This window comes from Hipposideros armiger, unplaced genomic scaffold (assembly GCF_001890085.2).
Source record: "Hipposideros armiger isolate ML-2016 unplaced genomic scaffold, ASM189008v1 scaffold_0, whole genome shotgun sequence".
Taxonomy (NCBI): domain Eukaryota; kingdom Metazoa; phylum Chordata; class Mammalia; order Chiroptera; family Hipposideridae; genus Hipposideros; species Hipposideros armiger.
Window position 1 is genome coordinate 2,668,346 of NW_017731350.1, and position 23,808 is coordinate 2,692,153.

Consider the following 23,808-nt stretch of genomic DNA (forward strand, 5'->3'; position numbering starts at 1 on the left):
CCTCACTTCCAAAACTTCTGCTCAGTTTCCGGGTCTCCCAGCCGTGCTTTCTGCTCACCCCTTTCACTACTCTGGGGAGTGCTGCCTACGAATCTGCAGATGCCTCAGGAAAAAGGGCCACAGAATTTTTAACTCATCTAATGTGCTTCTCTTCTCCCAGACATCTTGGCTCTCAGGTCCTGCTTGCCTGGGTCTTTTGCACTCCAAATTTGTCTCCCACCCCATGAGATTGCCAAAACCTCCAGCTCAAGTTCTCAGCTTCTTATCTCAGCGTCTTAGCCTCTTGGCCCCATGCCAGCCACAAATCAACAATGCCTTAAGGGGAAGAATAGCGCAGAATGTCACCTCCATGTACTCCCATCTCTCTGGGATCCTGACCTCTCAAATCCTGGCTGCCTACAAAGAGATGGCTTTAGGATTTTGTCCAGCTCATTCTTAGTGACAGAAATGGTTTCTAGCAAGCTACTCTCACATTATCCCAAGTGATCTCCTCTATCAACTCTATTAGAATGTAAGCTCCCTGAAGGCAGGGACCTTGTCTCCATCACCACTGTGATCCCTGGCTGATATCCTCCATGGCTTTAAATATCATCTATGCCTGGACATTTCTAGGTGTCTGTCTCCAGCCCAGATATCTAACTGCTACTTGTCATCTCCACGTGACTGTTGCATAGAAACTCAACACATCCAAAATCTTGTTTCCCCCCACCACAAACCTGTCCCTCCCGCAGGCTGGCAGCTCAGGAAGAGGCATCTCCTCCATCCATCCTGCTGTTTATGTCAGAAACACAAGGGTCACCAGTGACAATGCCCACTCCTTCCCCTCCCATATGCAACCTTCCCATGTTGCTGATTCCACCTTAAAATGTCATATGAACTCATCCAGTCCTCTCCTTCTCCCCACCACAGCCCTGTCCCAGCAACCGTTCCCCTCCCCTACGTTATTTGGTATTCTCCTTACATTCCTCCCCAAAGCCAGGCTGGCCTTCTTCCAACATGTTTGCCAGCTACCCTATGAGCAGAATGACCCCTGGAAAACAAAAATCTGATTATGTCATTTCTCTGCATGACACCCTTCAATGATATCCCATTGCTTTTAAGAAAGCTTTGAAGATAAACCCTCAAGGAGCCCAAGCCCCTCCCACTCTTGGCTTGGCCGACTCTTGCCCTTGACACACAGTCCATTTTTTAGGGCTTTCCCGGTTCTGCCAGCAATTTGACTTCCTTTCAGCCTCGGGGCCTTCACACAGGCTCTTTCCCTGCCAGGAAACATCCTTCTGCTCTCATGTGTGTCTCTCTCCTATTCAATCTTCAGCTCTTGGCTAACGGTCCCCTCCTCAAAGGAGTTTTCCTGACCCCCAGAGCTGGTGAGGTGCCCCTGTGAACTCGCTGTCATTGCATGCTGCCCTCTGTTCATAGCAACTCAGCATGTTGGAATTATATAGTTAACCAGTGGTTATGGAATGCATTTCTCCCTTAATAGACTTGAGGCCAGGGGCTGTATTTGTTTTGGTCACCACTATATCCCCAGTACTAGCGAAGTGCCTGGAACGTCTTAGGAGGTTTGTAAAGAACTTTTTGATTAAGTGAATAAAAGATTGACAAGGACAGCAGCCACCCCCCACCCCCAGCCACCCAGCAGAAAGCGACACAGGGAGTGCTCCGCAGACAGAGGGCGGCTGGGAAGGAGTGTGTAGTTAGCAAGTGTCTGCGAGTGTAACTATAAAATTAAGGAATTCTAAATTGCTGTCTAATGCAGTCTTCTTCTTGCTGGGTTTAACGCGCTGGCCGGGGAGCCAGCAGATCCGGGTTCCAGTCCCAGGTCGGGCACAAATCATGAGTAATAGCATTTTTATAATGCTTCACAGTTTACAAGGCATTTCCACGGATAGGATCTTATTAAACCAGCTCAGTGACCTCCATCAAGTAGCTTTTAGTGGCCTATTGAGAGGGAGGAGACCAGGGAAGGAGAGGGGTTCCAGGCCCAGCTCTGCCAACACCTCCCATGTGGTCTCAGGCAAGTTTTCTCTCAAGCCCTGAGTCTACTCATCTGCAAGATGAAAGGGTCCAATGAGATGATCTTTAAGGTTTGTCTCTGGAAATGTAGAACTAAAAATCCAAGACTGTTCTAATCAGAGCGCCAAGGAGCAGGGCGGTGCCCTAGAGGATTCTAGCCATACTGTGGGTGCCCCAGCCAACGTGTCACATGAAAGCAGGATGGACACCAGAACTCTTGTGTAGATGGTTTATTTGAGAGCTGGTCCCAGGGAGCATCAGTGAGGGGCTGGGGAGAGAGATGGAGAAAGAGGAGAAACCCAGTGAAGTGAGAGTGTCCAGTCATTTCTGTCTCACAGAGCCATGGCCTCACTGAGTCCTGCTGAGAAGCCATAGAATTCCTCCCAGAGCTATTACCCAGAAGCACAGGTGTGGGGGCCTTTCTCTACCTGCTCCCATCCCCAGGGATGCACAGTCACCCTCAGGAGTGTCACCCTGACCTCCTGGGCTGTGCTCACCCAGCGACTGAGGATGCTTCTTGGTAGAGAAGTCCTAGGGCAGAAAATGCAGAGAGAATCCTTGAGGCAACACTCTTGAGTTGTCCCAAGCTCACTTAGACCTGTCCCCGCAGCAGTGCCTGAAGTCCTGGTGGGACCTGGGGCACCAGGACATCTGATACAAGTCACAAAGGGGCAGGGGCACCACAGTCCAGTGCCATGCCACAACGGGTACCGGAGCTTTTCTCCCTCACCCACCAGTCCTCTGCCCTCAGTTTTGACTGAAGGCCAGGCTGGATCTGTGATGGAGGAGCCGCCCCAAATGAGGAAGTGGGTGATTCATGTGGCTTCTCCCCTGGGCATGAGTGGTGCTCCTCCAAAGGCTAACAAAAGGTCTGTCTGCATGCTTGGGCTCCCCAGGTCTGGCAGTGGCAGTGCTCCCAGTCGGGAGACCCTCACATTGGCTGTCTGGTGGCACAGCGCTTCCTCGCTGTCCTTCTTTTATAAACTCTGGACAATGCTTCCTCGCTGTCCTTCCATCAGCCTTCCCTTCAGATTTTCAAAAGTCTGATTTGTTAATAATAATAAAAAAAAGGAGCATTGGCAGCTTCTTGCTTTTTCCCTCCGCTGTAACAATTCTACTTTCCCCCAAGCAATGTGAATGGGAGACTAAAGAAAAAAAGGTTTCTTAGGAGGAAGTGGAAAAGAACACAAAGATTTAAATTTCAAGATATTACCTGTCCATGTTCTTCCTCTAGGTAAATCTTTTAAACCCCAAATAAATTTCACTCTCCTCTGGAGAGGAAGGTATCTTTTTCTTCTCCAAAGGTTGGATCTAGGTCTTTGTTTCTCTAACTGAACCCCACTCCCACTCCAGGTTTCTTAGTGTTGTGTAATAAAGAATTTGGGTGGCATATGTCCCTGGTTCATGGGAAGTAACCTCTTAAATCCTTGGGATTTCCTAAGTGATAGGAGTGTCTTCATTATCCACGGTGGGCTGCTCAGACCACATCTGAGTTTATTTATGCTAATGAGATGACTCAGGATGGGGGCCAGCCATGTGATTAGGGGGTTGGGGTTTTTAGTCAGAAGATATCAGCCCAACCTCTGGGGAGAGGAAGGGGCTTGGAGATTACATTCAATCACAGGACCTGTGATTCAGTCAATAATGTTTACATAATGCAACCCCAGTAAAAACTCTATAGACACCAGTGTTCTGGTGAACTCTTCCGAGTTAGTGTTATATTTCAGTGGTCCAGGAGGGTGATACATCCTAAGGACATGGAAACTTCACATTTGAGACCCTCTCTGACCCCATGCTATGTGTCTCTTCATTTGGCTGGTCCCGATTTGAACCCTTTATAATAAAACTGTAGTCATAAGTGTAGTGTTTTCCTGAGTTCTGTGAGTTGTTCTAGTGAATTATCAAACCCGAGGGGATAGTGGCCACTTGGTCAGAAGTCCAGGTAGCCTGGGAACCCTAGAAGTGAGGGAAGTCTTGTGGAGGACTATGCCTTTAACCCGTGACATCTGCACTAACTCCAGGTAGCTAGCATCAGACTTGCTTTTTACCTAGGTGTATCTACCTGCTTCCCACCACTGCTTGGGGAGCCCTGTCAGAAGGCTCAGTCTCTTCCAAACATAGGCCTATCCCCACCCTCATCCCAGAAGCCAGATACAGGGCAGGAAAACTACCTTTGAGCTGAGCCTAGGCAAGTCCAGTACAATTGGAGGAAGGTGATGAGTGGCGTGGTGAGGTAGCAGTTGGTGTGGGGTGAGCCTGGCTAGAATTTCCCGCCCTTCCCTCCTTTCCCCACTGTTCATGTCTAGGCTCTAGCCTGTTCGTCTGGCTGGTGAGGGTCACCAGGGCCAGCTGGATCAGTCCTCTCTGGCTGCCCAAGCCCGCCTAGCTACTCTTTTTTTTTTTTTTTTTAGATTTTTATTTGGGGAATTGGGGGATGGGAACAGCACTGGGGAATTAAGGAAAGGGGAACAGACAAGTTGCTGTCATTTTGTTCTTCAGTCTAGTTGTGAGGACGTTGCTTCACTGGCCCAAGTTGGCACCATCATTACACTCGTCCCGGCTGAGGCAGATCAGTCGCCAGCGTCTGGACGGCTGCTCACTGCGGCCAGTCGCTCACGCTGGCTGCTGGCTGCTGGCTGCTCACGCTGGCTGCTGGCTACATACGGTAGCCCATGGCAACCCACTGCCACAGGGACTGCAGCCTACGCCGTCGCCGGCAACTCATAGCAGCCCAGCTCCAGGTTGAGCTGTTGTTCAGCATCTTAGCTGTGGAGGGCAGTGTCACTGGCCCTCATATGTGGGATCCGAACCGGGGACCTCTGGCGTCCCAAGCCAGTTCTTAACCAATGCGCCACTCGGCCGGCCCCCGCCTAGCTACTCTTCACTTCAGCATTCTCCCCCTGGCCTTGCTATGGAGTCTTTCCTTGATGTGTGCAAAGATCTCTAAAACTTTTCAGATCTTCCTCCCAAGCTCCCCTCTTCTAGACTTGCCATTAATAATGCTCGAGTCTCTTCCAAGTTGAATGATTTTTTTTCCCATTTAAATGTTTCATCTATTTGAAGATTTACTCTCTGTTTCTCGCTCCCACCATAACAATCCGTCTCTCCCCCAGGCAATGTAAATGGAAACTAAAGAACTGGTTTAAACAGTCTCTTTGGATGAGTCCCTCTACATAAATATTCTGTGTTTCAGGTTTCTCTACCCCAGGTTAGTATCTGGCTATGTGTGTGTGTGTGGGGGGGCTCCCCTGGCCATGGGGATCCACACTTGTTCTGTGCATTTTTACTGGGGTCCAACAAGGCGTAACAATCACACCTGGCTTTCTGGGCAATGTGCCAATATGTCCGATGGGAATCTGTGTTGGCCCATTTGTCCCATTTGTCCCTGGGAAAGTGCCTTAGCTGGCTCTTCATCCTGGCCAGGCCTCTGCTTGAGCTCTCAGTCCCTTCAATCCTTTAAGCGACACATGGGAGCTTCTGGGTCCCCTGCATGGCCAGGGAAGCCAGGAGCCCTGCTTTGATCATGCCTCCCATGCCACTGGGGCACCTTTGCTCTGCACCTTGCTGGAGGTGACTAAGAGTATAAGGCAGACTTCTAGAGGTGTGCAGTCTTCCGCCTCCCCCACCAGTGAGTTTGAGGAAGCATGACTCAGGCGCTGAGATTCTCAGCACCCAGGGATGTTTCTAAGCACCCCTGCACCTCCATCCTTGGATAGCGAGCTCCTGACAGTCTGGCGTCTTCACTGTCTTCTTCATCCCTTGTCCCCAAGATCAGAAGGGCACGCCTTTCGTCCTTGTCCCTCCTGCCTGACAGGATGCCCCTATAGATTCCACAGTCTGCACCCCAGGCCTGCTTCTTCCCACACCAAAGGAATTTAGAAAATCCTTTCTCCAGACAAAGAGTGGCTTTCCAGGCTGTTCAGTTGCTGGGAATTCAAACAAAAATCTAGTTGATGTTTGGAGCTGGGCAGTGATTTGCTCCAGCAGGACCTACCCTTGCCCATAACTGCAGTGGGTGGACGCCCCCCTCCCTCACCCCTGACGCACAGGCTGAGGAGATAGATTGGAAACTATTTCAAAATATAATATCTCATTTACAAGTTCCCTTAATAATATTGGGTTGTCAGAAAAGTCATGATGCATTTTTGCAATGAAAAACAGAAAAAATACGTCATGACTTTTCCGAAACCCAATGTTTATGGGGGTCCTACTCTGTGGTGGGCATTAAGTTAGGACATTATACACTCCTTGAAATTGTTTTTAATAGCAGCTTTATTAAGAAATTATTGACATACCCTACAATTCACTCTTAAAATGTACAACTTGATATTTTTTAGTATATTCAGAGTTGTACAGCCATCACCACCATCTAATTTTAGCATATTTGCATCACTCCAAAAAGAAGCCCCATATCTATTAGCCCAATCTCCCTTTCTCACTGCTCCTGGCAACCACCAATCTAGTTTCTGTCTCTGTGGGTTTGTCTATTCTGGAGATTTCATTGAAACAGAATCACATAATATGTGATGTGGCCTCTTGTGATTAGCTTCCTTAATTTTATATAATGTTTTCAAGCTTTATTCATGTTGTACCATGTGTTAATATCAATACTTCATTTATTTCTTATTGCAGAATAATGCTTCATTATATTAGATATGCCACATTTTATTTATACATTCATCTGTTGATCATTTGGGCTGTCTCCACTCTTTTGGCTATTATGAATAATTCTGCTATGAACATTTATGTACAAGTTTTTATGTGGACAAATTGTTTTCATTTCTCTTGGGTATATACCCAGGAACAGAATTGCAGGGTCATATGTGAAACAAAATTCATCTGAGTAAGTTTTAAAGATCTTATTAGCTTTATTCAACAATTCAGAAATCAGACAGCATCCAATCTGGCAGATAGAAAGGAGCTGAATCAGAGGAGCTATAAAGGACTTTTAAAAGACTTATATAGGCCGAAGGGAGTGCGAACAAGAAAGTTATACTAGCAAAAACATTTTGGTTGTGGCAAGGTCACCTTCCTTTAGGGGCTGGCAGGGGTCTATCTGACAGATGACCTCACTAGTGCTGATTAGGTGATTACTGATTTGACTGGTTTAAGATACCATTTCTGGGAGAGCTGAAACTGTAATGTTAAGTCTTGGTTTGGTGATGTAAAGCTTTGCATAAGTAACTCCATCTTGGGCTGTTGTCCTGTTTTTAATATATGGTACTTACTTAACATTTTGAGGAACTGCCAAACTCTTTTCTAAAGTGGCTACACCATTCCTACCACAGAGTATGAGGGTTCCAATTTCTCTGCTTTCTCACCAATACTGTATTTTTTACTCTGGCCATTCTAGTGGGTGTGCAGTGGTACCTAACTGTGGTTTTGATTTGCATCTCCCTGAAGGCTAATGATACTGAACAACTTTTCATGTGCTCCTTGGCCATTTCTACATCTTCTTTGGCGAAATGTCTGTTCAAAACCTTTGCCCATTTTTTAGATGGGCTATTTGTCTTTTTAGTGTTGAGTTGTAGGAATTCTTTATATATTCTGGATACAAGTTTTTTTTTCCCACCGCTTTTTGAATTTTAAGAGACATCTAAATTAAGGTTGGAGTAGGGGTTGCAGTTTGAACAGTTGGTAGAGTTCATTGTAAGTGACAGAAACCTTGCAAAGAACATACCCCAACTCACATGAGGGGGTTCTCATGCAGGGGCAGACCCTCGAGAGGAAGCATGAAGGTCTCCACTCAGATGGCGCCTCCTCAGCAAGCCCCTGCAGTCCCACCCCCGTCCATCTTTGCTTTCTTTCTTTCATGGTGTTTATCACTGTCTAAGGGATGGTGCTTTTCCTGTGTGTCTGCCTCCGTGAGGGCAGGACTTTGTGTGTCTCCTTCACTCTCTCCACTGCCTACTCCAATAAATAGTGGTTAAATAAATAGTTAAAAGCTCTGAGCTGCAGGGACGGTCTCTAGTTTGTTTTTGTTCTCCTTTTAGCGAGTGCTAACTGGGTGTTAAAGGCTCCACGCTGCCACTTGCACCTCAATGTAACAGGGGGACTGAGTGAGACTTGAGGAGGAAACAGCCTCCTGGGGCGTGATCCACACAGCTCACTGGCCCCCACCCCACGCTGTGGGAATCCCCAGGCTTGGGTTCTTTCTTGCCCACTCACCAGCTGAGGGACCCCATGGCATCACTGAACCTCACCAGCTTCTGCCTTCACCAGAGTAAAGGATCAATACCCCGCCGACCTCCCAGAGCTGCGTGTGGATAAGAGGAGACAGCTTACAGAGACACACCTGGCTGCTCAATAAGTGATGATAGAAACTCAAAGGGCTTAGCAGAAGATGGGATTTAATTACTGGCTTGGCCTGCTAAAATCCTACCCTTTCTTCTAGGCCCAACTGTAAAAAGTAATAATATTTTTTACCTTTTATTGTGAACTCATTATGTGCCAGGTACCTTGCTAAATAAGCGCTAAATAAACATAACATTTTATTTTATGCTTGCATTAATTCTATAAAGTAAGGATTTAGTAGTCCCATCTTATAGATGAGAGGACTGAGGCTTAGACTAGTTTTATGACTTGCCTAAGGTGATGCAGCCAGTCCATATTCTTAACCACCACATTATAACAATGACTTAAATGCCACCACCTACGCAAAGACTTCCTGCCCAGTGGCCTCTCCCTTTCTAAATACTCATAACTATACTATTCCGCCTCTGATGATAATAGCTGCTTAATCTCCCTTGGGGGTGTGTGTGTGTGTGTATTTGTGTGGCAAGCATCTGTTTCTTGAGGGCTGAGACCACATTCACTCATCTCTCCCCAGGGTCAAGCTGGGTTCCTGGCACACTGTAGATATTCCACCTGTGTCTGCCAAGTAAATGAAGAACTGAGGGTTCCTGGGCTGCTTCTGCCAGGCTCCATCTCCGGGGAGGACAGATGAAGAAAAATGAGCATTTGCATTTCCAGAGATATAAATTAGCTCCAACAGAAAGCCCTTGGGATGTTTACCTAGGAGAATGTGTGGCAGGGCCTGGGCAGAGCCAGAAAACCCACACCAGCACAGCGACGGCACAGACTGGGGAGATGACTTTGGGGAGGGCCCTCCTGGTCTATAACACTGATGCTGTGCTGGGCTTTTCTTGTCTTTCCAGATCCACTCCCCACCCTGCTTGAGATGAGAGGAAGAGGAGAGCGTGGCGCCGGGGTATTTATTCCGTGCACTGGGTGAGGACGGCTAGCAGCTCTGTGGTTACTAGCCCCAGGATATCGCACTATCCTGGGTATTTTCCCTCCACGCTGACCTTGGCTTTGTGGAGAGCTCATTCAAGTCCCTTTACCAGACCCTCCTCAAATGATTCTAATTTGAGTGTGCCCTCTGCTCCTGCAGGAATCCTGACTGATAAGGTGCAGTGCCCTTTCCTGTGCTCTTTCGGTCACTTCTTGAGATCAGGGTCTATATTTACTTATTTCTGTGTCTCCACACCTGGCATGGTGCTTGGAACACAGCTCTCATAGCTAACATTTATTGAGCACTTACTTTGTGTCAGGCATTTTTACCTGTATTAACTTAAATAATTCCCAGAACGATCCCTTGATTATCACCTCCAGTTTATAGATGAGGAAACTAAGACACAGAGAAGTTAAGTAACTTGCCCAATGTCACATGTCTTGTCAGCATGGGCAGATCTAGGATTTGAACCCAGGCAGTGTGACTCCTGAGCCAACCCTGATATTGGGCTGCCTTTCTGTTTGTTGTTTGGGAGGTGATGTCTACTAGCCTAGGGAACCAAAAGAACTTATTTTTTGCCCACTCAGGGGCTCAGGCAGAATGGGCAGAAGGTGGAATGTAGGTCACTATGGCAACCAGATCACCTAGTCACACAAACTGGTGAGCCCTTGGGGCTGAGGTTCTGCAGCAGAGAGAAAGGTGGGGCTGGCATGGGACAATGTTTGAGGTACCAGATGCATTGGGAGGACCTGGAAGAATATCAGGTGGGTAGATCAGGCAGGAGATTCTGGGCAGAGGTGAGAGCTTCCCGAGTCAGGGGGGGCGAGCAGAAAAGCTCTTACCCGAAAGTCAAGAGTTTACCAGTCACAGTAATGGTGGCCCTTTCTTTTCCAAACCTGCATCCATGTGGCCTAGACCAGTCCTTTGAGGCCCCCTCCCCATTTGTCTCCTGCCCCAGAGCCCGGTTTTAGTCTTGTCTCTGATCCCTTGTCTAGGTCTGTGCCACATACTCCTTCCCGAGGCCATCGAGGCTGGGGAGGAGGGAAGGACACCCTTTCCTCCTCCGCCACCACCTCAGGCATCCACTGGCCAGGGCTGGGGTGCCTCCATTTTCCCAGCTGTGGGATGAGAGCATGGGTTTTTCCACCCTGGCCCCTAAGCTCCCCCCTCCCTGGGAGGCCAGGGCAGGGCTGGACGGAGTGGGCAGGTCACTTCTCTGTGGTTTGTTGTAGGCCCTGACCTTTCTGACCAGAAATGAAATCCTGTGGTGAGTAGAGGGGCCCTTTTGACTCCCCCTGAGCTGGGGTCTTGCCCTGGTAGAGAGCTGCACCCTGGTCCCTGAGTGTGGTGCCTACTCAGAGCCATAGAACCCTGGAGATGAGGTTGCACAGGGCAGGCAGAGATGAACCCCAGCCCCAGGGTCAGAGGCCATGATTCCCAGGCTAGACTGGAGTTGAGTGAATATTAGGCTTTAGGCTTCTATGGGGTCCAAGGCACGGTTTCTTCATAGAATCACAGAGATGGACAGGGCCCCCATGGGATAACGTGGGAAAGGAGGAAGGACTCAGAAAACAGGTCTGAAGCCCATCTGGGCCATCCACTGGCTGGGTAACCTTGACGTGCTACTGCGCCTCTCTCCAGAAAGATGTCCTCCCTTCCCTCCTCCCCCAAGCCTCTCTTCATTGCCTGGCATGTGGCAGACACTCTGACGGCACTGGGAGTATAATGGTGAGCAGTGCCCAGTCCCTGTTCTCACGCAGGTTTCTGTCCAGTGGGGAAGGCTCCAGGGTAAAGACACATCACAATAACCCCTCTTGGGATTGCAGAGGGAGTGAAACGCATAAGAGGTATGTGAGTGCTCCGCCCAAGCCAGGTGCTCAACAGAAACTTGTTAGATGGGTAATTGAACTCACTAAGGCGTGGGGTGGGGTGGGGGTGGAGTAAGGGGACCACTTTTAGATCTTCAGGACTGGGATCCTCTCTCCTCATTGTCTCGGCTTTGACTCACCCTCCTCAGCCATGATATCCAGCCTAGAAGCCATACTTCCCGCTCAGGGTCCCAGACAACGCGATGACTTTGCCACAAGCATGAGGCTCCCCAGGCACAAATAGGGACTGAGGGGTGGCCAGGAGACAGGGAGCTACAGAGACCAGGGACAGCCTGTGGCTACATTCTTTTCCTTTTAAAATTAAAATTCACTCACTTTTTAAAAATATACAAAAATATGACAAAACTCCAAGTGACTCATATCCTACTACCCTATTGAGGTTTTCTAAAATGTAACTCTTGAATAAAAATAAAATAGTGTTTTAAAACATAATATGTGGACATGGCTAGAAAATTCAAATAGCAAAGATAGTTCTCAATGAAAAGCAAATGCTTCCCTCCCTTTTTCCCAGGCCTTCTCCCCAAAGATAGCTTCTGTTCAGTCAGTTTCTCATTTAGCCTTCCAGAAGAATCTTTCATAGATAGACCTACATATATATAGCCTTCAAAAATTGTAACCCATTCATACTGTAGCATTGACCCATTTATAGTGTAGCATTCACACTGTTCTGGACTTTTTTGGTAAGTGTTCATCTTGGCTAGTTTTGCTTCAGGCACATGAGATCTGCCTCGTTCTTTTTTTAATGGCAGTGGAGCATCCTGTGGAAAAAGCATAATTCATTTTACCAGCCCCCTATATGTACACTTACGTTGTCTATGGTTTTCAGCCTTACAAATAATGTTATATTAAATACTTATGTAGAAAGGGCTTATCCACCAGGTAAGAATAAAGCCGTAACAGAAATTTCTGGCCATAGAAATGGAGATTTTCCAGTTTCCAGGCCATGTCCTGGCCGTTAGCTCCTGGTCCTCCTGGAACACCGGTAGGCTAGCAGGCAAAGTGGTTTGCAGACTTGCTTCCTAGAAGCCAAAGGCCTGAGTTCGAGGCTCAGCTCTGCCACTTCTTAGCTGTGTGGCTGTGGGTGAGTTTTTCCTTTGCTGAGCCTCAGTTTCCACACTTATAGAAGGTGTGAGACAAGAGGAACGGAACCTAACTGCACATGGTTGTTACTAGGATAATTAGATAATCAAACCCATGCTAGGAGTTAGAGCAGCGCCTGGCCCAAGGGTCAGTGCTGAGTATGTGGTAGCTGCTATTTTCATGGTATTATCATCTCCTTTTTGCAAATAAGGAAAATGGCTCAGAGAAATTTTGGTGACTTGCCCAAGTCACACAGCTTGGAGGCAGGGGATAGTGGGACAAAAAGCCACATTTTCAGGCTAAAGATAGGGTTATTTATACAATACCTGCAGGCTGTGCCACAGGACTATTGATCCCAAGCCCAGGCTGGGACTAGAGGAGCGGGAGTGGAGGCCTGCCCTGGACCTGGCTCAGTCCTGCCTCTACCATAGAAACATGGACGCTTGTAGAACCAATAGGTGACTAGGCCCTACCTCGGCCTTGAACGAAAATCTCTAGGGTGGACTCAGGTCCTTTCACAAGTTCCCCGCAGGATTCTAATGTGGGACTCAGTTGAAAACTGCTGAATTAGAGGGCCTCGGAGGCTAGGGGTGAACAGGACGCCAGACAGAGGTACAGAAACAGCCATGGAAAGCCTGAACTGGAGGGATCTGGGGGGATCACCTGGACTCATCTTGCAGAGGGGAAGCTGAGGCCCGAGAGGGGCCATGGCAGGTCCAAGGTCCCACCGAGTGCAAGCAGTTGAGCTGGTCTCCTCCCCTCCGAGCTGCAGACAGCCCCTCCCTCCCTGTGTCTGGGCTAGGTGTGGAAGGGAGACACAGCCTGGGCTGCATGATTTCTGGCAAGGCTGAGTGTGTGAGTTTTTTAAATGGCTTTGACTTTGAGTCCATTAGTGATTAATTCAGGGCTCCACTTAGAGCCAGCTGATCCATATTTGGAGGAGGAGAACGTTTTGTGGCAGCTGAGATGCAGCCACGATTCATCTGCGGGCAGCCCACCCACTCGGAGGACTGGAAAGGCATGAAGTCTGGGCAGGGCCCTCCCCACAGCACCCCCTCCCCAGAAGGCTCTGCAGGGCGGTGGGGCTGCAAATCTCTCACCTGGGTGGGAGTGAACACTTTAGGGGTGGGGGTGAGGGGTGGGCACAGCCCGAAGAACCTGGTTTAGGGTTCAGACCCCATTCCATCTCTTCCAAGCTATCTGACCTTGGGCATATCCCTTAAGCTCTCGGAGCCTATGTATAGAAATTACCCATCTATAGAAATGATCACCCCTATGCCTCTCCCAGGGGCTGTTGGGAAGATTCAACAAGACAATGTGCTTGAATGCACCTAGCATATGGAGCTTGGTAAATGACAAAAGAGGGTGGCAGTGGCAGGAGGGGTTCCTTCTTTTTCCCTCAGCTGTCCTGACTTTTCCCCTCCCTTCTCTGGGCTCCTGGGGAAAGAGCTGGGGTGTCTGCAGCTCTGGCTTTCACACTTACCACTGTGTGACCTTAGGCAAGTTATTTTACCTCCTTGAGCCTCAGTTTCCTTGTCTGTCAACTAAAGGTAATGACCCCGTCCTTGCAGGATTGTCATGCGTGTTACATGAAAAGTGTCCGTAAGAGTTGGCACCATGCAGCAGGCACTCCCAGTGGGGGACCTTGGTGGCAGACAGTGGGAGCAGGCCACCCTGGGCACCAGCCATACGGCCTCAGGAAGTTCTTAAAAATTAATAAAAATCACTGAAGTTCAGTCTGCTTTTTATTATCACCTCCCACGAACAATTGTAACAATGACAGAGATACAATACTCCCTTTGCCTGGGACATATAGCGCCCACTGCCCGCTCCTCTTTCAGGCTACTGGACGCTCCCGTAGTGGTGGCTTTCCTCTCCTCCTTGCTATCCTTCAGTTTCCCCCAGAACTTCCCTAGAGAGTGTCTCCCGCTGCCCATTCCACACCCTGCTTTTCAACTCCCTCCCACACTTGTCAGAGTAGTCTCTGGTGACAGTTCAGGGCCCCTTACGAGGCTGATGTAGTCTGTTCTCCATGAACGTGAGTGGGAGGCTGGAGGATGAGGGCTTGTCCTCCCTTCTCCTGGGGCAGAGTTCCCTCCTGCCCTCGTCTTCTCAGCAGTCACACAGCATTTTGCTCTCTGCCTGTCACTCACAAGCAAAATTCCCTGGACTAGTGTGGAGGCCTACAGGCAGAGACATTGATTACAGGATCGGCTAGGACAACTGCTTAGTCCCACAGTCTGTGTTACCAGCTTGCTGGGCCTTAGGCAGTCTTGTGGTTTGCGGGGTACAGGCAGCTGGGTTCTAATCCTGACTTGGCCACATCCACGGAGTGACCTCTTTCCTGGGGGCTGAAGGTGGGCCTGGGCAGATGGCCTGAGGTGGCACGCTGGCTTCCCCAAACAAGCCCCTACTGGTTTCTCTATCTGTAAAGGGACTGGACTGAGTGACAACAGAAGTCCCTTCCAGCTCTGGCTTCCTATAACTGACACTTCTAGAGTGTGTTCCAGGCTATAGAGCATATTCACGCACCTTTCCTCACACCTGGTTCATCTTTGCACCCCCCCACCCCCCACCCCCTTCCCGCAGTGTGCTGGGCACACTAGAGCCTCAGGGATGTTTCTAAGAAGGGTGGAATAATTTACAACTGCCCTTTCTGTGTCAGTCAATCCTGAGTTCCCTTCGTCCAAAGAGAGCCCAGCAGGGCAGGGGGCTTGCTGGTCTCCACTCCCCAGCCCATCACTCCTCTCTTCTCAGCATCCATGACACCTTCCTGAAGCTCTGCCCCCCTGGAAAGTATTACAAGGAGGCGACACTGACAATGGACCAGGTCAGCTCCCTGCCGGCCCTGAGGGTGAGTCCAGGATGGTGGGGTTGGGGGCAGTGGTGTCACTAGAATCTCTAAGGGCTGAAAGTGCTGGTCTCAGTTTCCTCACCTGTGAAGTGGGTGGAGAGATGGGGTGGCTGAGGCTTTCCACGTGCTCCCTAAGGCTCCTTGCACTCCAACAGGCTGTGCTGGCCTGAGTTGTCAGTGCCTGCGCCCCCACTCCCAATCTTTTAGGGACCATCCTTGAGCCTTTTTTCTGTTGAGACAAGGCCCTGCCCTTCCCCCCAGAGAGCCTGGAAGAGCCCAGAGGTGCACAACAAAAGAGCTCCCTAATCAATCCTGAGATTTTAATTAATATTTGTTCAATGCATAGAAAGGCAATGTCAGGTTAACAAATCATGGTGGTGTCAGGCTTCCCGATTTTTCATTTGGATCTCAGCAGAAAAAAATAAATGCTTTGAATTTGTCATTGTGCAACAGAACCCATCTTCATTTCTGTCTGGAACAAGATGCACTCTGAGAGCTGTGGGCACCTCTTGGAAGAGGGCCAGGGACCTGGGTGGGGGAGGCATCCTGAGGAAGAGGTCACATGGGTGGAGGGGGCACACATTCAAGGAGGGCTGCGAAGTGACAGGTCTGGTTCGAAGGTGGAGACAGAGGAAGGACACAGGGCTGGGGCTTGAGACAGAGGCAGGAATGGGGAAGTCAAAAGAATGAGAAGGGGACTGGAGGAAAGGTGGGATGGCTGGGGTTTTGGAAAGGAAAGGAGCAGAGTCCTCAAAAAGGTGAAATAATTGGAGAATGTACCTGTGCCAGGTACAAAACCTGCCTTCCTGGTACCTCCTACTCACATACGCACCCCCCCACACACACACTCCCACATATGCACATGTCCACACCCCGTCACACACACACGTGCTCAAACACACCTACACATGGTGGCTGCAACTTCTCTCAGACCTAGACTCTCCACTCAGGGACCCAAGGGGCAGCCCACAGAGACAAGGCCGGGTGGGTAGGAGATGATGTCACTGATCAATTCCAGAATATCTAAATGGTAAGCCTGGAAAGAAACCTGGAGACCACCCAGTCTAATCCCAGTCAAAGGCTCTCCACCCTGGTTTTACCCATCAGAAAACTGAGGCCCTGAGAGGGAAACACCTTGTCCCAGGGCCACCTGATGGCAGAAACTGGACCATCAGTCAAGACTCTGACCCCCAGGCTGGGCCCTCTATTTCTTAGCTCAGTGTTTACCATGCGCTTGGGTCTGCAAGGTACCCTGGGGGCACAAGGGGAACTGGCATGAAGGGTGTTGGGTGATCTGTGGCCCCAGCACTCTGTATGGACCCAGCACACCTAGTGGGGTCTGGACACTCTGTTCTGAGCCCAGAGGACAAACACTGGACTAGGATCAGAGGGCCGGGTCTGACCCAACTCCATCACACCCCACGTATAACATACTTCCCCTTTAAGCATTAGTCTCTTGTCTGTGAAACAGTATGTGCACTCTGTGCTGTGTGTAACAGACCATGTAGGGGTGAGCCGTGTTCCTCAGCACCCACCATTTATCTTCTCATCCACTCCTCTCTTGCATCTCAGGGGTGGGAGCTAGGGGGGCAGCAAGGCTTGAGAAGAATGGAGGAGGGGCAAATGGGCTGGAGGACGCTGGCAAGGACCCCAGGTGGTCTGGAGTCTGCTTTGGCAGCCAGGCTAGGTAGGTATCCATGGAGCAGGAAGGTAAGGGCTGCTGTAGAGCACAGTGATGGACAGCTGTGGAGGGTGGGTCTCCCGGCAGACAACGCCCACAGGGCAGGACTAGGGTCTGGGCCGTCTCTGGAGCACCAGACCCTCAAGAACTTTTTCTCTGGACTGTGTAGCTGGAAACTGAGGTGAGGTTTTGGGATGAGATTACTTTAATCTTTTTTTTTTTTTAAGATTCTATTGGGGAATTGGGGGAGGGGAACAATAGTGGGGAATTGGGGAAAGGGAACAGCCGACTTATTGTCCTTCAATCTTAGTTGTGGAGGGCGCAGCAAGCTCAGCTCCAAGTCCAGTCACGCTGCTCAGCTCAAGATGCTGAGTTCAGTCTTCGTTGCGGGTGGGCGTAACCACCATCCCATGCAGGAGTTGAACCAGCAGCCTTGTTGTTAGGAGCACATGCTCTCACCAGCTGAGCCATCCTGCCACCTGTTGGCAACTCAGCTCAGGCGAAGCTCACTGGCCCATGTGGGAATCGAACTGGAGACCCTGTTGCTCAGAGTTCGCGCTCTTGGGCAAGCTCTTAACCAACTGAGCCACTCGGTCGGCCCGAGATTACTTTAATCTTACTTTTCTTATTTTGTCTTTCTAAATGGTCATTGTTTTATTCTCGCATACAAATAAAAACCAGGTCATTGTAAAAAAACTAAAACTGGAAAACACAGAAAAGCAAAAATACAATAAAAGTCGTCAGGTAGCCCACCTCAGGGGATGACCACCGTGACCATTTTGCCTTGTTTCCTCCCATACTTTTTTCTATGCAGATATGTAGGTGTTTATTGGGATCACATTGACTTTTTTGTTTGTTTGTTTTTTCACTTTTCTTTGTTTCTTTTCCAACTCGTTCCAAACAACCAGAGCCATCTCATGAATTGAGGACACTGAGCCATTGCCACATCTAGAGAATTAGGGGACAGGGTACTGGGCCTGGAGTGGAAGAGCTGGATTTGGACTAACTTGCTAGCCATGTGACCTAAGGCAGGTCACTTCATCAGAGGAATGATTGGGGGTCTGGAGACACAAATAGATCCCAACCAAAAAAGACTGGGCTGGAGGAACGTAGGCATGGAACCTGTTCTCCTTGAAAGAGGGCAGGCCTGGGCCTACGTGCTCCCAGGCATAGGCTTGGATCCAAGGACCAAGATTTCTCGACAAGACAAGGAAGTGCTTTGTATTCATCAGAATCGTGCATAGAGAGAATGAGCTCCCTGTCACTGAAGGGCACCAAGCAAAGCTGGCCAAGCGTTTCACTGAGGTATCCTATCACACGTGTAGGTACCAAAAGGAGACTGGGCTATGTGTGTGGGTCTCTCCTCCTTACCCTCTGAGTTTGTGGTTCTGTCCCTAGGGCTTAACTTTCTTTTGTGTCATCTACCATCGTACATCCCAGATTTTGGACTTTCGTAGTCCAATAAAATTTCAAAACAGAAATTCTTTTTATTTGAGGAAGGACTAGCTAGAGATGCCAACTTTCCAATTTTGCCAAGTAAGGACATTAAAAAATATGTCAACCACAATCACCGTCATTGAATTTTTTTTTTAAAGTTCCTTTTAGAAAAAAATGTCAGAAAGATCTAACCCCAGAAGCAAGAACAGTTCTTTCCATACACATCCCTTTCTGTGCTTAAGTTTTCCCCTTTGTTACTGGTTGTCAAGAACTTTGTCACTGATTATCACTGGTCCTCAGACTAACTTTTGGGGATTTAGATCTAGGAATAAAGTTTCCCTCTGTGTCTTTCTAACCCTGGATGAAGTGAAAATTTGACTTCCCAAAATGAGCAAGGAGAGGCTTGCTGGGAGGTGGGGGCCCGAGTGTCCCTGTGTCCTCTGCGGCCCCAAGGACAGGAGCTGCGTGACTCACACAGCCCAGAACACGTCTCTGGAAAGGGCTTTGAGAATGGGGCCCCAGGGAGCTCCAGGCGCGGCTGTAACTTGGCTCAGGGTCTTGAGTGATCTGGGAAGAAAGTTCTGTTTTCTTAACTTGGGTTCACTCGTGGAAAAAGTGGGTTGGTTAATATTGGGAAGGGCCTGCCCATCACCAGAAAGCAAGGCGCGAGTGGGGTCTGGGCACCAGAGAATAGTGGGACAAGCCTGCTGACAAGAAGGCCCTGCCTTTTCCACTCAGAAGACTTCTGTGTTGTTGTTTTTTTTGTTTGCTGCTCTGTTTGGTGTATTTAAAAGTAAATTAGCTCAGTGTTTCTGTTCTTGTAAATAACAATCTTGCTTTCTGTAAACACGGATGAGTAGTGACATGGTGTGACCCGGGTTTCTAATTTCTGGGCCCAGGATTGTGGGTGGCAGGACTCATCGTGAGCTCTTGGGGGTCTCAAAGTAGATCTGGTGGAAGCTTGCACACCAAATGAGGCCATTGCACTCCTCTGATCTCTTCCCACCTCCCCGCAGTCGTGGGTGGTCTGTCTATGCACAGCCCAGCCCCTACTACATTTTATCACAGCATCAACTCTGTAAAAGCACGGAGAGGTTTAGAAGCCTGCCTGGGGTGTCTGGAGGCTCTCCAGGTGTGGGTCCTGAGGTTTCAGCTCCATTTCTGTTCCCATCACTCCCCAGGTTTTCTGGGCCTTCCTGAAGCCTGCTTATAGTCTGGACCTATTTGCTTAGAATAGCTTGCAAAGAGCTCACTCCCAAAGCTTTCAGCAATACGAAGTCTTCATATTTATTCAGCCTCTCAAGAAGTCACCAAAGTAGGAGGGGCAGGAATGGGAGTATAGTTGTTAATATTTATTTATTTGTTTGTTTGTTTATTTTAGTTTTTAAGTAAAAATTCTTCATGCATGCTAAGAGTCAAGTTGCTCTGTGAGGGTTTTCCTTATCTGGAGGCAATTATTTTCAGCTCTTAGCTGATTCTTGCCACTTGCCTCCATAGCTCTAAAGAGCACCCTTATATTGCCCCTTGTTGGTGTCACAGCTTTGGACTTCCCCCTAGAGAGGAAGTTTAGCCTCCCCTTACCCTACGCCCATCCTGTACATCACTCCCTCCTCCTGCCCTGCAAATCTAGTCATATAATAATTTAGGTTAGATCAGTATTCATTGTTACATTATTATGGCTGCATAAGATAGTCAGATCTGAGCTATGAAATAGACTATGGTTATTTTTCCCTTTCTGCACATTTTTTTGTTGTTTTTCCTGGTATCGCCATTGTTTTGGCTTAGTTTTCTACATTATTAAGTCGACGTGAAACCTCTGCCAACTCTCTAAATTGTCATCTTTAAAGGCTTTCAGAAGCGAGACATTTTCTATACATTACTTTTCCTTGGCAAGTTTTTTCTTGGAGCCTTCCTACCAGCTCCAATCAGGACCTGGCTGCCCTCTGAGCCTGGTATGTGTTGTTGTTCTGGGATGTCCTTTCACAATCATCCAGGTTCTTTTCACCTCTCGCTTGGTTCTGCCATTTCTCCATCTTCCTTTCTCTGTGTTTACTCTCTTGTTTTGGTGGAGCGCATCTTCTAGTAGCTTTCTGATAAAGGGTGGGTGGAGGTAAATGTTTTAACACCTCACATATCTGAAAATGTCTTTATTCTCCCCTCACACTTGAGAGTTTAGATGAAATCTAATTATAGGTTGGGTGTCAATTTTCTTCAAAATTTAGAAAGCATTTTAGCTTTCACTCTTGTTATTGAGAAGTCCAAAGCCTTCCTGTTTCCTGATCTTTTTTTTTTTTTTCCTTTCTGGAAACTTATAGACTCTTCTCTTTGATCCCAGTATTCTGAAATTTACAATGGTATGAGTTCTTTTCTCTGTGTACTGGGCAAACAGAGGACTCATTCAGTGGAAGCTGTCCTTCAGTTCAAGGATGTTTCAGTGAATTATTTATTTGATAATTTCTCCCCTCTGTTTTTCTTTGTTCTCTCTTTCTGGAACTCTAATATCCTGATGTATATCCTGGGTTGGTCCTTTACTTTTTTTTGACATTCAGTTTTATTTTATATTAATTTCAGGTGTTCAGCATAGTGGTTAGACATTTGTATAATTTAAGAAATGATCCCCCTGACTAATCTAGTACTCACCTGGCATTATAGTTATTAACATATTATTGACTATACTCCCTATGCTTTACTTTACATCCCCCATGATTATTTTGTAACTATCAGTTTGTACTTCTTATCCCATTCACCATTCACACCCCACCTCCAAAACCCCTCCAACAAATCTAGTACCCATCTGACACCATAATAGTTATTACAATATTATTGACTATATTCCTTATGAAATACCCTACATCCCCATGACCTCTGTGTAACAACCGATTTGTACTTCTAAATCCTTTTTCACTTATCCTCAACCATCCTCCCATCTAGCAACCATAAAAATGTTCTCTGTACCTATGAGTTTGTTTCTATTTTGTTCTTTAGGTTCCACATATAAGCGAAATCTTATTGCATCTGTCTTTCTCTGTTTGACACTCCACTCAGCACAAATCCCTCCAGGTCCATCCATGCCATCACTGATGGCAAGAACCCATTCCCTTTCATGGCCAAGCAATATTCCATTATATATTTGTACTGCCTACTCTTTATCCATTATCTATCAGTGGACACCCAGGCTGCCTCAACATCTTGGCCATTGTAAACAATGCTGCAATGAACATATGGATGCACATCCCCTTGAAGTAGCATTTGGATTTCTTCAGATAAATACCAGAAGTGGGATTACTGGGGCATTCTTTGTCCCTTGTTATAGCCTTTTTTTTTTAAGTCTATTTTGCCTGGTATAAGTATTGTCACCCCAGCTTTTTTTTGTTTTGTTTTGTTTTTTGTTTCCATTTTTATGAAATATCTTTTCCATCCCTTTAGTTTCTGTCTGTGTGTGTCTTTCAATCTGAAGTGAGTCTCTTGTAGGCAGTATATGTAAGATTCTTGTTTTCTTATCCATTCAGCCCTTCTATGTCTCTTGAATGGAGCACTTAATCTACTTACACTGAAAGTAATTGTTGATAGATATGTAGCTATTGCCATTGTAGTATTCATAATTAAAAATTTTTTTCCATCTTAGAGAAGTCCCTCTAACATTCCTTATAATACTGGTTTGGTGATGATGAACTTTTTTACCTTTTTCTTGTCTGGAAAGCTCCTTATCTGTCCTTCAGTTCTCAATGATAGCTTTGCTGAATAGAGTAATCTTGGTTGTAGGTGCTTGCTTTCATCACGTTGAATATTTTGTGCCAATCCCTTTTGGCCTACAAAATTTCTGTTGAGATATCAGCTGACAACCTTATGGGAGCTCCCTTATAAGTTATTAGCTGCTTTTCTCTTGCTACTTTTAGGATTCTCTTTTTGTCTTTAACCTTTGCCATTCTAATTATAATGTGTCTTGGTGTGGGACTGTTTGGGTTCATCTTGTTTGGGACTCTGTACTTCCTGGACTTGTATGTCTATTTCCTTCACCAGGTTAGGAAAGTTTCCAGTCATTATTTCTTCAAATGGGTTCTCAATCCCTTGCTTTCTCTCTTCTCCTTCTGGTACCCCTATGATGCGAATGTTGTTATGCTTGATGTTGTCTCAGAGGTCTCTTAAACTACCTTAATTTTTTTGGATTCTTTTTTCTTTTTGCTGTTCCAAGTCGAGTGTTTTCTGCTACTTTGTCTTCCAAATCGCTGATTCGATCCTCTGCTTCATCTAGTCTGCTGGTGATTCCTTCTAGTGCATTCTTCACTTCAGTTATTATATTCCTAATTTCTGACTGGTTCTTTTTTTCTAGTTTCTATGTCCTTTTTTTAATGCTTGCTATCTCTTTGTTAAAGTCCTCACTAAGTTCCTTGAGCATCCTTATGATCATTGTTTTGAACTCTGTATCTGGTAGGTTGCTTATCTCCATTTTGTTTAGTTCTTTTTCTGGAGTTTTCTCCTGTTCTTCCATTTGGGATATATTTTTTTGTTTCATCATTTTGACTGCCTCTCTATTTCTATGCATTAGGCAGTGTTGTTATGTCTCCTAGTCTTGCCTGTTGGCCTTATGTAGTAGGTGCCCTGTGGAGCCCAGGGGCACAGTCCTTTTGGTCATCTGCACTGGGTGCTCCAGGAGGGTCCCTTGTGCGGGTTGTGTGTGCCCCTCCTGTTATAGTTGAGCTATGGTTGCTATTGGCATGTCAGTGGGTGGGATTGGTCTTCAGGCTGATTGGCTGTGGGGTTTTGCCATGTCCACAGCTTACAGAGTAATGTGTGGGGGCTTACCCCACTGAGTGAGATTCACCACAGCGGGCTCTGGTGCCTTTGGGTGTGCCACTTGTTGGGATAATTGAGCTGTGCTCTGTTGTGGTCTGAAGCTGCTTCTGGGGCCTCTTGCAAGGGGCTCCAGTGCAGGCCCAGGCCACCCACTGCCTGTGATTGGCCAGGGACTACCTAGTAAGAGATACAAAGTGATCCGCAGTTGTTTGCTACCTGTGCTAACCCTGGAGGTGCATGGGAGAGGCCACACTGCAAACCGAGGACATCTGCCATCAGTACTGGGACTGGGGTAGCTCTGAAAAATTCCAGGACACCCTGAGGCCTGCTGCTACCTGCAAGCTCCCTTATGGTTCAGCCACTGATAAAGCCTCGAGTGGTATGCAAGTTGGTTGAGGCAGGGTCTAAGAGAGTCACTAAATGGAAAAGAGCTATGGTCACCAGGTTAATGTAAATTCTGGTTTGGTGCCAGTGCTGAGCCTGAAGCTACTCAACAAAAGTCTCAGAGCACACTGAGTCCAGCCACTGCCTGCCTGGGGTCTGTCAGACACTGATAGTTTTCCAAGAAAAAATGCAATTCAGGCTGGTGGGGCTGGGTGCTCTTGGAGAAAGTGCCTCTGGCACTAGTGAGTTGGGTGGGGCGGGGTCCCAGTGAATCAGCAGGGCAGAGCTGCAGAGTTCATCAGACCAATCAGGTGCAGATTTGGCCATAAGCGTAGGGGGCGGGCTCAATACACGAAAGATGGTGCTCGCCTGCCGGCTAAATGGGATTTGGACCCCTCATCAGGGAAAATGGGGACTGTGCTCCAGCCCTCATCCTGCA

At 47.7% G+C, this 23,808-nt stretch overlaps 1 protein-coding gene across 1 annotated transcript in view; it reads left to right on the forward strand.

The window, feature by feature from the left end:
• The first annotated feature begins 9,847 nt into the window (after positions 1-9,847).
• Positions 9,848-23,808, forward strand: part of CIB4 (calcium and integrin binding family member 4) — a 49,501-nt gene continuing 35,540 nt past the window's right edge. The window contains exons 1-3 of the mRNA XM_019661347.1: positions 9,848-10,014; positions 10,483-10,517; positions 14,977-15,073. Coding sequence (XP_019516892.1) covers positions 9,961-10,014; positions 10,483-10,517; positions 14,977-15,073 — 186 coding nt within the window. The 5' untranslated portion in view covers positions 9,848-9,960. The remainder of the gene's footprint in view (positions 10,015-10,482; positions 10,518-14,976; positions 15,074-23,808) is intronic.